This window comes from Hibiscus syriacus, unplaced genomic scaffold (assembly GCF_006381635.1).
Source record: "Hibiscus syriacus cultivar Baekdansim isolate YM2019G1 unplaced genomic scaffold, ASM638163v2 tig00110321_pilon, whole genome shotgun sequence".
Taxonomy (NCBI): domain Eukaryota; kingdom Viridiplantae; phylum Streptophyta; class Magnoliopsida; order Malvales; family Malvaceae; genus Hibiscus; species Hibiscus syriacus.
Window position 1 is genome coordinate 225,868 of NW_024062680.1, and position 15,554 is coordinate 241,421.

The 15,554-nt window shown below is 34.2% G+C and overlaps 2 protein-coding genes and 1 pseudogene across 4 annotated transcripts; 1 reads left to right on the forward strand and 2 right to left on the reverse strand.

Annotated features, from left to right (window-relative positions):
- Nucleotides 1-1,345: 1,345 nt before the first annotated feature.
- Nucleotides 1,346-3,375, reverse strand: LOC120117574 (pentatricopeptide repeat-containing protein At3g62470, mitochondrial-like). Its single transcript, XM_039137837.1, has one exon. The coding sequence runs from the start codon at nucleotides 3,358-3,360 to the stop codon at nucleotides 1,495-1,497; it is 1,866 nt and encodes a 621-aa protein (XP_038993768.1). The 5' UTR covers nucleotides 3,361-3,375; the 3' UTR covers nucleotides 1,346-1,494.
- Nucleotides 3,376-5,206: 1,831 nt separating this feature from the next.
- Nucleotides 5,207-9,174, forward strand: LOC120117575 (annotated as a pseudogene).
- A 1,305-nt stretch (nucleotides 9,175-10,479) lies between these two features.
- Nucleotides 10,480-15,422, reverse strand: LOC120117576. Of its 3 annotated transcripts, none has more exons than XM_039137838.1 (5): nucleotides 15,262-15,422; nucleotides 13,844-14,058; nucleotides 13,207-13,443; nucleotides 12,566-12,717; nucleotides 10,480-10,935 (listed from the first exon to the last, which is right to left on the reverse strand). In XM_039137838.1, exons 1-5 carry the CDS (start codon nucleotides 15,334-15,336, stop codon nucleotides 10,754-10,756), a joined length of 861 nt encoding a protein of 286 aa, XP_038993769.1. In that variant the 5' UTR covers nucleotides 15,337-15,422; the 3' UTR covers nucleotides 10,480-10,753. The 3 variants fall into 3 exon arrangements, with proteins under 3 accessions (XP_038993769.1, XP_038993770.1, XP_038993771.1); XM_039137839.1 differs by having other exon boundaries at nucleotides 10,480-10,932; nucleotides 15,262-15,421; XM_039137840.1 differs by having other exon boundaries at nucleotides 13,844-14,063; nucleotides 15,261-15,410.
- Between the last annotated feature and the right edge of the window lie 132 nt (nucleotides 15,423-15,554).

A 15,554-nucleotide genomic window follows, 5' to 3' on the forward strand; every position in this document is an offset into this window, starting at 1 on the left:
AAACTACCCTTAAGCAATTGGCATGGAAAAGATCCAACAACAAAGATGTTGGGAAGAAATTAACCAAAAAATTAGAACTGCAAGATGGGATCACGACGAATTTACAAACACTAGTAAAATTTAAAACAAAAATAAAGTAAATTGAAGCAAGCAAACAACACTACGGAAATTAAAAAAAGAAAACGAAACCTCAAAACTTGTGAAGTAGCATATTTCGGCGAAGTGCAGTAGATGGGTGGTCATGTCCCGTAATGAAACCTCAAAACTTACGAAGCAGCAAAATTTTGTAAAGAGTTGTGAGATCGTCGAAGGAGCATCAGATTTGTTTGGCCTTTTACCTTTGTTTCTTGATGTATGAATAACACAAAACAGTGATGAATTTTAAATCTAAAAGCAACCGGTAAACGAGAATAAGATGGCTGAGAAAGTAGATCTTGGGATATGCAAAGATATTAGCACCAGATTGTTGCAAAATTCGTTTTCAAGTCGCACTTTTTTCCCCCTTAACTTTCTGGATCTCTAGCTCTCTTCGATGAGACGACGTTACTTTATCCAGCAAAAGCTAGGAAGATCTAACAAAAGCAAAAGGTTGCGGCGTTGAACTAAATAATAACAAAATCTAGTTCTCAGATGGGAGAAAAAACAAAGAATGAAAATATAAATGCTAGTAGCAAGAAAGATCTGTCGAAATCTGGAATGAAGCTTGAGAAAAACTGCAAGATCTCCAAACAAAAACAAAAACTACAAAGCAAAGTAATACACAGAAAAAAAATATAAATGAAAGGTCAGAAAGATGCAACCTGGGGAAACAATTCCTTACGGATCTGAGTATTTGGCTGCAAATCGAAGTTCCTACCGAAGCTGTAACCAAATATATATATGGGGGTGGGGGAGTTTAAATCAAAAAGCCTACTAACTATAAGCAAAACACAATTCAGAAACTTGTTCTTTTCAACTTGACTCATAGTTTGACTTAACGATTTTGTTAAATGAAGTGTGATTAATTTACGCTAATAATTTGAAAATATTTGGAGACCAATCTATGATGAAAGTCATAGCTAACGTTCTTTCAAATGATTGAAAATCTTTCGAACAAATATTATCTTGTAATTACTTCAAACTAAAAAAATGTGGGTATAAATATCAATTGAAGAATTATTAACAATTCTCACACATGATTCGGTCAAAAACTTAATTTTCTTTATTTAGTAATTAAAATCAAATAAGATAAATAAATGACCTTATTAAGGATAGACCTCACAGTGAGTTCCACAATATGAAAAAGAACAATCAAATCTATTGCACAACAAGGGGAAAAGGAATACAGTTGAACGGCATACAAGGACCAATAGCTAAACTAAGCCAATAGCACTAGAAATACGGGATTCAACAACTGGAAATTATGATTTACAATGCCATAAAAGGTCATTTGCAGTATGATCGATTGAGCCAAATGAAGAAAAAAAACCAGAGCGAAAACGCTTCATTAGCATGTCAGACACACCTTCCATCGGTTTTAAAAGGACCATTTCTCTTAACCCTTTTCTTCATCGCCTCGGCGCATCTTGTAAATATATCCGAGGCTTCAATCTTACCACAGAACTTCATCTTTTGAGCCAACTCCTCCAGTATGGCGGGTTTCCCAGCTCTAGAGAAATCAGCAACAAACTTTCCATAATCGAGTTGAGGAGCTTTCATTCCTTTCCCTATCATTTCTACTAAAAGTCTACATGCCTCTCCTGATCTACCAAGACGGATTAGCCCTCCGATGAAAACAGTGTACGAAATATCATCGGGGCAAAACCCCTTTTTAGTCATCTCGTCCCAAATTGCACAACTCATGTCATAGTTCCTCGACTGGAAGAATGATTTCATCATCATATTGAAAGTGTGAATTGTTGGTTGGATTCCGGTCTGAATCATCTTCTTGTATACCCTCATCGCATCATCCGGCATTCGTTGAGTTGTCAACAGTTTAATCAGGGCATTGTATGTATGACCATCCGGTGGACAACCCTTGTCTTGCATCTCCAACAATAACCTGTAAACCGTATCCATCCTTCTCTGATTTCCAAAACCAGTGATCAAACATGTGTAAACCGGTGCATCGGGCGGACATCCAGAATCATGCATCTCCTCAAAATATCGAACCGCTTCACCCATCCTTGCCTGCTTGCAAAATTCCCGAATCATGATCGTATAGCTGCGAACATTCGGCAAAGGCCCCTTAGTTTTCATTACCTCAAACAACTTCACAGCGTGAGATGTCTTCCGACTCCTCAACAGCCCTTCAATCATAACATTATGAGCGACAATATCAGGCTCGAAACCCTTATCGATCATCTCATTCCAAACCCTTCCTGCTTCCATCAAATTCCTCACCCTGCACCAACCATTAAGCAATATCGTATACGAACTTAAATTGGGCGTAAACCGGTCCCTCAACTTCCCGAAAAGTGTTTGCGCCTCTTTCGCAAGCTTAGCCCTCCCGAGACTCTCGAGCAAGCAATTAACAGTATCAACACCAGCTTCATATTTGTACTTCTTCATCAAATCAAAGATCCCAACCGCTTTCTTCCTCTCTTTGGCGGCAGCAAAAGCTTTAATGGCAATAATAAAAGTGCCCATCGTCAAAACCCCTCTAGCGCCCATCTCTTCAAGCATCGCCAACATCGTCTCGAACTGCCTATTCTTTGCTAAAACATCCATCATCTTGTTATAAGTCCTGGAATCATGCGCAAACCCCGGTTTTTGCCCGGCCCAACAGAAAAACCGAAAGGCCGGCTTCCGAGCATGCCGGAACCGTTCTAATACATCAATGATCAAATCATGAGTAAGATTAATCCCACATTCATCTAAAACAGCCTCCATGTTTCGGTCTAAGCCAAACAATTCGTCGATCACCTTGCATACTCTCTCAACCTCCTTTGGGTCCGACCTAGACTCGAAGCTATCGGATTCGATTTCGGTTTCAGACTCCGTATCACCTTCAGTGATGCCAGAGAAACACCTACGATTCAAATCTAGAACTAGCATCTGTTCTTGTAAATTACGGAATGAAGGGGAGTGTGGCAAAATAGACGGAATTTGACTACTAAAACGACGGAGACTATAATAAGGAGAAGTATAAAGCAAACTAAACAAGGGAAGAGAGCTACCACAAGGAAAGCACACCTGCTCTCCTCCACGTCGTCGTGTTTCTCGTGATCTCGGTCTCTGACTGAGAATGAAAAGGTCCGCATTTGATCCGCCATGGATGAATCTGTGACAGAACCCAGAGTTATAATGTTGTCGGACGAAGCTCGTGGTAGCGGTAGCGGTGGCGGTGGCGGTGGCGGAAGTCCTTGGAGAAATATACATTTAACTGACATTAAAAGAAAAAGTGAAGAGTAAATGAGCTAATGGTTGTAGAGTCGAATTGCTGGGCTTTGTTGATGATCCTCCAATGCAAGCATTTTGTACACCTATAAATTGGGCCATCATCTGTTTAACTGTTCAAACATTTAAAAAATTATATATTTTATATAATTAATTTTAAATAAAAATATGATGTTATCCTTTTATGTTATACAAAATTAATTAATTTTAAATAAAAATATAATAATTTGATAAATCTAAATGTATAACTGAGATTAAAATAAATACTTATTTCTTTTTAAATTAAAAATAAAAAAATAATATTATTGTATAATATTTTAAGTTCATTCATCTATTTAAATCAATTCTATTACTATATTGATTAAAAAAATTTGAACAAATATCACATTTTAACCACACGATTAACTCTTTTAAGACTTAGCGACGTTAAGTGCTGATGGTGTTGGATCACCACTTAAGATGATAATCTTTTTAAGAGACCTAATGATCCTCTTACAAATAATTTTTCTATCAGAAATTGAGTCGATCATAATGTAAAACAATATGAATATTTCGTTTATAATACTTAAAATTTAATATAAAAGTTGATTAAATATTAATTTGATTTTTTATTATTTTAATTATAAAAAATAAAATATAAATATATTAAACTTATATCATCGTTTATTTAATTAAGTATGAATATATTAAACTTATATCATCGTTTATTTAATTAATTATGGATATTATATGAAATTAGTTTTAAAAAATATTTATTTGTTAAATATACCATAATTCCAAAAAGTAATACCAACAGCTTGAGCTCCATCTAGTATGGGACGGTGAGCTTCCGGGTCCACCGAGAAATTTCGGTGGAGGGTAACAGTATGAAGTGGTGCTTTTGTTTTCTAGTCTTATATATAAATATTAATTGAGTATGGGTTCCTATAATTAAATAAACAAAGGTTAAAGTTTAGACTTCAGTACTCAACTTTTGACCATATTCTTATTTGGTTATTAAATTTTATATTTTTAATTTCATCGTTTAACTTTTAGTATCACTCTATTCCCAACATTGTCATTAATTATTTCGCAAGTTATAACAGGGAATTTAATCTTTTAAAAATATATGAAAATACCACAATTTTTTAAATTATGAAATTAACTTCAAATATTTTACTAAAATTTAAACTTAAATTTTTAAATTCTCTTTAATTTTCTAATGTGGAAATAACATTTTACAAATTTTAACTGTGGAGAGGTAAAGAAAAAAAGAAAAAAACAATATTTTATGATTTCATGATGATTAAACGATGAAGATTATAAATCAAAATTGTTTTTCTTTAGAATTTATGTTGAAGTTTCGTAAATTTTAAAGAGATTTTAAAAAAATATAAATTAGTAGAATGATAGGAGATGACAATACAAATTGATTGATATATGAAATAGTTAGAAAAAACATATCAAAAAACGACAATGAAAACGATGATATGAGATAGAGATGAAACTTTAAAATTTTTGAAAAATGAAAATAGAAAAAAGAGAAATTTTGTACGTGAGTAGTAAAACAAGAACACTAGCAAAAAATTAGTTCGTGCCATCATGTTGTTTCTTATTTAATGTTGAGTGATTGAAAATGAAACAATTTGAAAATTAAATAATTAAAAATTAAATTATTTCAAAAAGATTTAATAATTAAAACAAGAATGTAATTAAAATTGTGTGACGAAAAACGTAATTTACTCACAAATAAATAAAACTTAGATTTAACGATGGGATTTTGCGTTGGTTAACAAGTAGAGTAATAAACAAACAAACGAACTTGCTATTTTATGTCTCTCTATTCAATTATTATTTTTCCTTTCCACTCTAAAATGGGGAAAAGAGAAAGAAATTGATATTCAAATGCTGGTTATTGCTCCAGAAAACAATTCCCTTTTTTGTTTCAATGATTTTGGTCTCACAAATCCAGGTGTAAACGGTTTCTCTTTTTGTCTAATTGTTTTGTGTTTTTGATCGCAAGAAATGAGCAAAGAGATTGCAAAGGCGTCTGAAAGTCCAGCTTTTGCTAGTCTTAGAGGCGTCCAATGGCGTATCAATCTCGGAATTTTACCTCGTTCATCTTCAATTGATGATCTTCGAAGGGTAACAGCTGATTCTCGCAGAAGGTAGCCCTTTCATCTTTTCCTTTCCATTTTTAACTAAGAAAAATTTAGCACCCGAGTGAGAAATTATAATTTTGAGCTTTTTATTGTACAGATTACCAAAACTCGATCCTTTATATATATATAAATTTAAATATGTTTTTTATTATTTTTTTGTTTCAGCTAAATCTAGCTTAAATTTTATAGAAAATGATAACTTTTTGTCTCCGAGTTTTCAAGGGATTTAACCTTTCCCTTTTTTCATGTTCAGATTAATTCCCTTAATTAAATTACAATAATCACTTATTACACTTTTTATTTCTATGTTTTACATTTTTCGAAATTAAGAACTAACTGCTGTAGTCTCAAATCTCTGGTTTTATGGGAATTCAGATATGCCGGTTTGAGAAGGCAACTGCTAGTGGATCCACACGTTCCCAAAAATGGAGCAAGCAATCCCCCCAATCTTGTTATGGATAATCCACTCTCACAAAACCCAGGTAATTTTAATTTCTCTGCTTTCTTTTGCTGAATTGCTTTGATTTTTAGCTCACCAGTTTTTGTTGATCTAGTACTGTTGTTTGTACCTTGCTTTCTTATCTTGATTGATGCTGAATTTGTGTGAACAGTGTTTATTGGTCCATTGTCTCTTTCGGCTGCATAAAAAGGAGGCAAATAATTTTTCCTCCTATTATACCCTATCCTGATTGGTTGTTTTTCAAGTCAGGAATTGCAACTCTTATTTGTCGGTGGAAAGTTAGACCTGCCTAAATGATTGGGATATTCTTCTATGAGGAAATTAATTGTGGTTTCCCCCTGTTTTAGGATTTTAGGTGTTTTTCATTTGATCTATATTTAATCCATAGCTAATTCTTCATGCAGACAGCACCTGGAGTCAATTCTTTCGGAATGCTGAGCTGGAAAAAATGGTTAACCAGGATTTATCACGATTATATCCGGAGCATGAAAGCTACTTCCAGACACCTGGTTGCCAGGGAATGCTGAGACGAATATTGTTGCTGTGGTGCCTTAGATACCCAGAGTGCAGTTATAGACAAGGTATTTTGTTAACCGCTTTGCACACGTTTTATTATTTTTCATGTTACCTCATTGTAGATTTTGAAAAATTAAAGGAACAATGCCTTGCACTACTAAATATTGACTTTGTTTTCAAGGGTTTGAGTCCTAATGTTTAAGACATAAAAGTTATATGGTTGTGGTTATGTAGTGAAGGCTAGTTAGAGTTAGTAATTCAATTTTTATTTTGTAGTAGGCAAAGGCAATGAAAAACCACTGGATTTAGAACACAATATCCTGGATCTATTAACTTTTTAACTCTTTACTATTATTTGTAGGAATGCATGAACTCTTGGCTCCTCTGCTTATGTTCTTCATATTGATGTTGAGCGTCTTTCAGAAGTGCGGAAGCTATATGAAGACCAGTTTATTGACAAATTTGATGGATTCCCATTTGAAGAAAATGGTGACTCTTACAATTTTGATTTTAAGAAGTTTTCAGATTCTGTGGAAGATGAGATTGGATCTCAAGGCAATGCAAAGAAAGTCTGCAGTCTTTATGATCTTGATCCTGAGATACAGGCCATTGTCTTGCTAAGTGATGCTTATGGAGCTGAAGGTGAACTTGGTATTGTCTTGTCTGAGAAATTTATGGAACATGATGCCTACTGTATGTTTGATGCTCTGATGATTGGTGCACGAGGTTCAGTTGCTATGGCCGATTTTTTTGCTTCCTCTCCTGCAGCCGAGTCCCAAAGTGGCTTGCCCCCTGTCATTGAAGCCTCAGCTGCACTATATCATTTACTGTCAATCGTCGATTCATCTCTGCATTCCCATCTTGTTGAGCTTGGTGTTGAACCACAGTATTTTGCTCTTCGGTGGTTGCGGGTTTTATTTGGACGGGAATTTTCACTTCAAAATCTCTTAGTTATATGGGATGAGATTTTCTCAGAAGATAATAACCCACTTAATAAAGTTTCTGAAGACAGTGACTATTTCAGTTTTAAACTAATCGATTCATGCCGTGGAGGATTAATTTCTGCTATGGCAGTCTCTATGATACTTTATCTGAGATCTTCCTTGCTTGCCACTGAAACTGCAACTTCTTGTCTTCAGAGACTCCTGAAATTTCCGGAGAGTATAAATCTGAAAAAACTTATAGAGAAGGCAAAGTCACTGCAAATTCTTGCATTGGAATCTAACAAAGCGCCATTGTTGTCTGCATTTGGTGGAGTTTATAAGTGCTCGAAATCTCCAATGATCAGTCACAATGTTCCATCTGGTTTAGGTTCTCCAAAAACCATTCGAAGCCTGCTGCCTGACAGCTACTGGGAAGAAAAGTGGAGAGTACTGCATAAGGCAGAGGAACCAAGGCAAAATAGTTTAGGAAATAATACTCCAAGTGGGAAAAAGAGATGGGCTGAAAGAATAAAGTTTCGCCTTAGTAGAACTGAATCTGCCCCATCACCTGCAAGAAATGAAAGATGCAAAAAGGAGCATCACTCTGTTAGGCGTAGTTTGCTTGAAGATTTGACTAAGCAGCTCAGCTTGGAGGATTCTGCTGAAAAGGGAGATTGTTTCGAGGCTTCTAATTTAGAGGATCATCATTCTGTAGAGGTTCAGGGGGAAGGACAAAATTCTGCTAACAAAGGGTCTATTTCCACGACAGAGGATAGATGTGAGAATGGAAGTGGAGCTGTTGTAAGTGAAGAGAAATCTTTTTTTCCCGACCCTCCGACCCCTCCTGGTTGTAGCATTATTGACCATGAAATTGACACTGAAAAGAGTAGTCCTGCATCAAATTTATCCGTAGATGATAATGGTGATCTCCGGGGGTGGAGCCCAGAAGATTTACCGCCTTGGGTTTCCCTTCCTTCCGATGATGTCTCTCTAAGTCCTCTGCATGAGAATGAATATTCAGGGAAGACCTCATCTATGAAAGAGAGCAGGATTCTTTCAGGTAAATTCCAGTGGTTTTGGAAGTTTGGACGGAGCAATGTCTGTGAGGAGACATCCGATAAACGTGGAGGTACCAATGAGGCTGCAAAACCTCTACTTCATGATAGTAAGCACAGTACAGCAGACTCATCTGTTGCCGGTGCTTCTTGTAACTCACATCCCACTAGCAAAGGTGATACTATGGACCAGAATATGATGGGAACATTGAAGAATCTTGGGCAGGCTATGCTCGACCACATCCAGGTATACTCTGGTGGTTCCGAGCTTGAAACCGTTGAAGGAAAATGTTCATAGGCGAATAGAACAGTCTGAGGAGAGAATTTAAAGAAACAAAAACCTGAATACGCGTCATTAAAACCCGAAACTAATGTTAAATGAAGCTTGGTGATTTCTTTATTTCATTTACTTCCATGGAATCTCTGAACGGTCGTGTTTTGATTGGCAGGTTCTGGAGTCAGTTTTCCAGCAAAATCAAGGTCAAGTAGGATCATTGGACAATTTATCTAAAAACATTCTAGTTGGCAAAGGACAAGTTACAGCCATTACAGCTCTCAAGGAGCTTCGGAAGATGAGCAATCTTTTATCAGAGATGTGAGATATTTTTGTTTCTTTTTCCATTTAATATTTTAATGTAACCTGTATATACTTATGTAATTACCATTTTTTAATGTTAATAAAACAAATTTTGTTGGTTTCATGATTTATTGGCTCTTGTATGTATCATAATCGAAGTCTGCCTGAGAGAATCAGGTGGCGTTTGGTTCGTTGGAATCCCTTGGAATTAGGGGGAATTGAAATCCAATTCTACCACTTTCCCATGTTTGGTTCAATTCAAAGGGGAACAATTCCATCAAGGGAGGGAAAGTAAATTTTATCCATAATGATGGAAATGAAATCCTTTGGAGGAAGGAATGTGAAATTTGACCATACTATCCTCATCAATCTTTTAGTATTCGGGTCGGATTTTTTTTTAAAAAAATTCGGGATCAGGTCGGATTTTTTTAAAATTTCGGGTTCGGGTCGGGTTTTTTTAAGTTTGATATTCAGTTTGAGGTTTTTTAAGTGTAATATTCGGGTCGGGTTAGGGTTTAGGGTGAAAAATACCCGACTCGAAAAAATATATAATTTTACCTTATATATTTATGAATAATTACAATAATACCCCTCTATATATAATTTTTTTCAATTAAGTCATTGTTTTTATTGAATAAAAATAATTTTTTATTATTTCGGGTTGAGTTTTTAATTCATATATTCGGGTCGGGTCGGGTGAAACTTTATTTTGATCGGGTTGGGTCTCGGATGGAGGTTCCCTTGTTCTCTGGTCGGGTCGGTGGACCAAAAACCCGACCCATGGCCATCCCTAATTGGGATGATTTTAACTTATGATGTTTATTAGTATGATTTTTATAATTTATTGAAATGAATAATCAATAAAATGAAAATTTAATATTTTTAAAATTTTTATATTATATTGCTACATGTAAGTTATAAAAAAACTAAAATTAAGCAAAAAATAAAAAGGGTAATTCTATCATTTTACATTACTTAAATCAAATTCATCTGACATGTCTGCGAACCAAACAAAATATGAAACTAGATTCCAATTCAATTTCCTGCCAACCAAACAGGTTTTAGATTCAGATTTCAATAATTCTAATTCCCTCATAAACATTACAACGAACCAAACACCACCTCAAGAGTACATGCACTTTTCTGTTGTGATTTATTGAAATTTTTTAAAGCTTTACGAGGAAATTGAACTGCAACGAGTTTATTAATTTTCTAGTAGGTTTTTTAATTTGAAGACCAATTTAGAATGGTGTTATAGTTTGAAGACTGATATAAAACATTTTAGAATTTAAAGATCAATTTAAAACAGAGGTCATAGTTTGGGGCCCTCCTATGCAATTATCTCCAATAAATAATAAATGTCAAGTAACGAGAGAAATGACCCAAAACTCTGTCAAGATAACAAAACCCATAAATGAAGTCAGCCACTCATTCCATGTCTGCATTACAAAGAAATCCGCATTCCAGTTGGCATACAATTTCAAGTATCCTATCAACTTCATGTGCCAAACAACTACATAAAGCATGCTGGTTTGTAAATAAAACAGAAAGGCTTCTTGCAGATGCAGTGGGGCTCCCGAGCACCATACAACGACTGCACCGAATCTGTTCGAGTATACTTACCTATATAAACATCGGTTTATGCTTTTCCTTTTTCTTATAAGAATTAGAAGGAAAAGATCATTGGTTCTGTAAAGTATGACCTAATCTATGTTGTGGAAGCCCGGAAGAAGAGACGTGATGAAGCCGAAAACAATCATCTGGATTTCCTTAACAATTCCCCACCACTGATTGCCAGCATTTCCTAAAGCAGGGTCTGCTTCATTCTCATTCTCAACCGCCTGATTACCATCACCTGCAGGCCGGTTCTCATTCTCTTCTCCTGCTTGTTTCACACATCCAAGATGTTAAACAGAAACAAATATACAGAACCATAATCAAATATCACATCAAGTTTCAGCATACCAGAATCAACAACTGCGATACTACATGGTAAAATCTATGTTTAGCTTGCATATAAAGCAGTGGAAGGTTAGTGTCCATCAAGAAGACGGATTTTGTTGTATAAACTTGCCCATGTTTGTTTACGTAATTCGTTTTCCGGAAAATGTTTAGTTGGAGGAAAACGGTTGTTCAACGTAAAACATTTTCCTAGTCAATAAAATTTCCTGTGTTTTCTGGAAAATGACTTACGGTCTGATTTTCCGTAAGTCATTTTCCGAACTTTTCACTTCAAAGAATAAATACTCAAAATAATTTTATTTTATGAATTTAATATTAATAAAATATTTTAATATCATTTTAATCAAAATATTAATTATTAAAATATTTAAAATTTATTTATTAATATTTATAATAATATAATATTATATTTTTAATATTATAATAAAATAATCAATTATATTATAATAATATAAGATATTATATTTTTATTTTAATAAAGATATTTAAAATATACTAATTAATATTTTTAAAATATAATATAACACTATTACTTTAATAAATAATTAATATAATTTATAATATTTTTATTTCAATAAAATATGCCAATACTAATATTTTTATTAATAAAATTATAAAAATAATATTTAAGTTTTATGATAAATAATATTATTTATTATATTTAATATTTGTAATAAATAATTTTTAACCAGAAATGTAATTCATTTTCTAGAATTCAATTTCAGAAAACCAATTATAGCCAAACAAATAGACCCTAAGTTTAGTTGGTAGTTGCTAGATTGAATGCCTAACTAGGAAGTTTACTTAGAATTTAACTTTATTGCTTATTGTTAAATGATTTATCTTAGTTACTACCTAGAATAATCTGATTCTTCATTTTTATTAAAGTACTTATGTCCAATGCTATCTGGACACTAGGGATACGACTCCTGAAGAATCCTACAAATACAAGGAAAATCTTAAGAAAAACTACACATGTCCAAGCCAGATACATACTTGAATCCAGCACACACCTGAGTTCGAGTAACATAAAATAAAAATGATAATTATCTTGGAAATAGATCGACGCTATAAAAGAAGCAGCTGCACATTTTGAGTAAGTTGAATTTTAATAAAATCTCCAAAGGTCGGGCCTCAAAGAGAACTCTAAAGCTTTGCTTTCCTTACTGCACAACTCTTATTTTTCACTTCATTTTTATTTGGTACACATCATGTAGCTCTTTCAAATCCAAAGAAACATGGCTTTCTGTACTGATGCAGGATTCAATAAAGCCAATGGCTTGTAATCACAAATCACAACAATGGACAAATTGATGAAATCACAGCCTAATTTTGGAAATTATCATCTGCTTTATCATACAAAGGCTCAAGAATTTATTATATACTAATATCTAGATAGTATATGTTGTTGCAAAAACTGTATAAACAAATGCAAGTAATTAAGTTTAATTCCTGATGCAATGCTTAAATACCCACAATCACGCATGGGAAAAAATATGAATAGAAGGCTGAATGAATTTCAATTCACAAAAAATAAACATTAAAAACAATACCTGCCAAAGCCACGTTTTCATTGCCTTGCCTTCCAGCAGCAGGAACATTCTCTGCTCTAGCAGCAGGCCTAGGTGGATGAGGAGGTGCGGCTGCCCTCTGCATGCCTTGGGAAAGCCATCTTATCAATGGTGTGAGAGCTCCAGTTTGATATCTGCAAGAAACCAATGTAAACAGAAAATATCGACTAACTTTAGAATTTAGAATACTGCACAAAACAAATGTCATCGTTTATCTCATCTGAAAAAAATGTGAAGTGAAAGGTTAGTGGAAAAAACGAATCACCCATAATTATTTGAGAAAAACTAGAGCTCCCCACTTATTAGTCTAAACTCTAACGCCATTAGTGAAGTATATGTGATTCCAATGATAGAAATGCCCCCTCTTTCACCAACCATCCAAAGAAATGACCCAAATTCTTTCAAAGAAAAACTCACACCTTCTCCATTCAACAGCAAAAATATGTCTTCTTGACCCTTAATAATACACAGGGAGACATCAAGACACAGCAACCCAACGTACAAAGTGGTCAAAAGCAGGAGTCTGGACTTGTATCTTAGCTAAAACTAAATAATCAGGAAAATAGCAGTTCCGATGAGCAGAGCAAGTGTTAAATCAAAACAATCAGAAGTTCAGAACTTACAAATAGACTAGTGAAGCAAAGAACACAAGGACAGCCAGCCTCTGTCTTGATCCATCTTGGTTGAACAAAAATATTACAGCTGCTAGCTTAAGTATAAGCAACAAATCCAGCTGAAATGCAATTTGGAATCTCCTGACAACAACCTGTCTTTGGGGTCCTACCTGCTGCTGTTGATGTTGGGGTTGTGCTCCTTGCCCTTGCTCCTCAACTGCAGTCCCTGCCTCCGTCACAGACCGTCTGTTAATAGAAACCATGCAACAAAGTAAGATAAAAAGCAATCAATGACAAACTTTTACTTGCAATCCTTTTTACCATAAAAATATGCATCATCGTAGCAATTCCCCAACTGAAAATGATCTAGAGTTAACTAAATGTTTGCTTAAGTACTTTTGTGTCATAGCACTCTATCTATATCAATATCCTTCACGTGTAGAGCAAATCTAATGAAATCCACCAACATTTATAAAGAATTGAACTGAAGACCTAGATTTGGTGCTAGAAGTTGGATGAACTAGTAAATTGTATAGGATATCACTTACAGGTGCTCAACCCTAATCCAACAGAATGGCAGGTGGGAATCTTCATTTTACAGAACAAACATAAACAACAGAAACATACAAGCTACATATTTACTTACGTAGGTATGTTATAGGTGAGGGGAATGAGATTGTTAGATGGAATTCCAGCAATATGTCCCATAAATGGTTGAACAGGAACAGCATATATGCCTGCTCCACGGTTAATCTGTTCCTGATTTTGTAAAGTTAAACCTGGGACAATTGCAGGATACATAACCGGAAACATCTGAAAATCACCATTTTGAAAAGCTGGAACACCAAAGTATCCAGGAACCTAAGACATAAAAGCCATATAGAAACTAAGAGTGAAGAAAAGAAAATTATATACACAAAGCACAAGTGAAGAAAAATAACATAACAGAACTCCCATTTACAAATTTTAGCATTCACCAAATAGGACAACACAGGAGCTAACTGGATTCAATTTAGACTTAATTTTGTTAATTTATACTATTCTATTGCTTGTCCAGAAAATATTAGGGTCTATATCATCTTACGAGTGAACTCTCTCTCTCGACATAAAAAGGATTGCTTGATAGAGTCCATTTTGTTTACCCAGCTATAACATGATGAATCCCATTGCTAAAAATAAAAATAAAAAACCAAAAGATTTGCATCTGATGGTCCACCAAATGAAGGAATGCATATCCCTAACAGCATAGATAAGATGCATGAATTTTCAAGCAAAGAGAGCAAAGTCTCTTTTGTTTTGTTTCGTTTTTTTTTTTTTGAGTAACTACTGCTGAACATCTTTAAAATTAGCACCAGGCATATATATAGTTGGTAAAAGTGCTTTATAGTTGGTTTAGGTAAAACAGTCCCCAAATGTACCCTCTCATGAAAAGGAAACTCCAGACATATAGAATCCTCAAAAGAATTATTAAATCATTCTCTGAACATCTATCAAACACAATATCCGCATTATTATTATCCACACAAAAAACCCACATACATAAATAAAATTGTTTGATCATTTTAATTCTTAAGGGAAAAACACTTACGATAAAAAAGAAAAGTTCATTTTGACGAGCATGAATTCAATTAATGACTATCTGAAAAATAAATGCCTAACAAAAACATATGATTTAGAAAAACTAACAACTTTCAGGAATATAACATATTAATAATAATAATCAAATTTATTGTAGTAAAAAATTAATTTTAACATAAACATATGATATCATCAGCCAATGATTTGCCAGGAGATACAGCTAAAATTCAGATCTCGTAATGCATAGACATTAGGTAAATCAAAACCATCATTCCATATCAACTACAATGCAAAACCCAATATTTCATATCGACTAAAATGGGGTAGCTAAGAAATACCTAGAAAAGTTCAACACCATAATACATCGAAGTTCCCCGAAGGTAATTGAAAAAAAATTATTCTTCCCAACCTACCAAAAAGCTAATAAAAAACAATTGAATTGTAGGGAAAATCATTAAAAGAAGAATGCGAATTGAAGATGAAAACCTGGGATATTTTTGCAGTGTTAACGGAGGATCTTGGTTGTGAGCTAGATGGCGCCGTTTGAGATTCTTCAGCCATTACGAAGGGGAATGAAATTCAAATCACCTCGATTGTTTAAGTTTCAAGCACTAATAATTTGTCCGATCAATATTACACGACTCTTTCTTCTCCTCGAGTTCATTTTTCTTTTAAATGGTTTCGAATTGTTATTTACTTTGTTATTATCTATGTTGTGCTGTTTTTGCCAATAGCAACATGCCACGTATTTATGTTGTGCTGTTTTGCCAATAGCGACA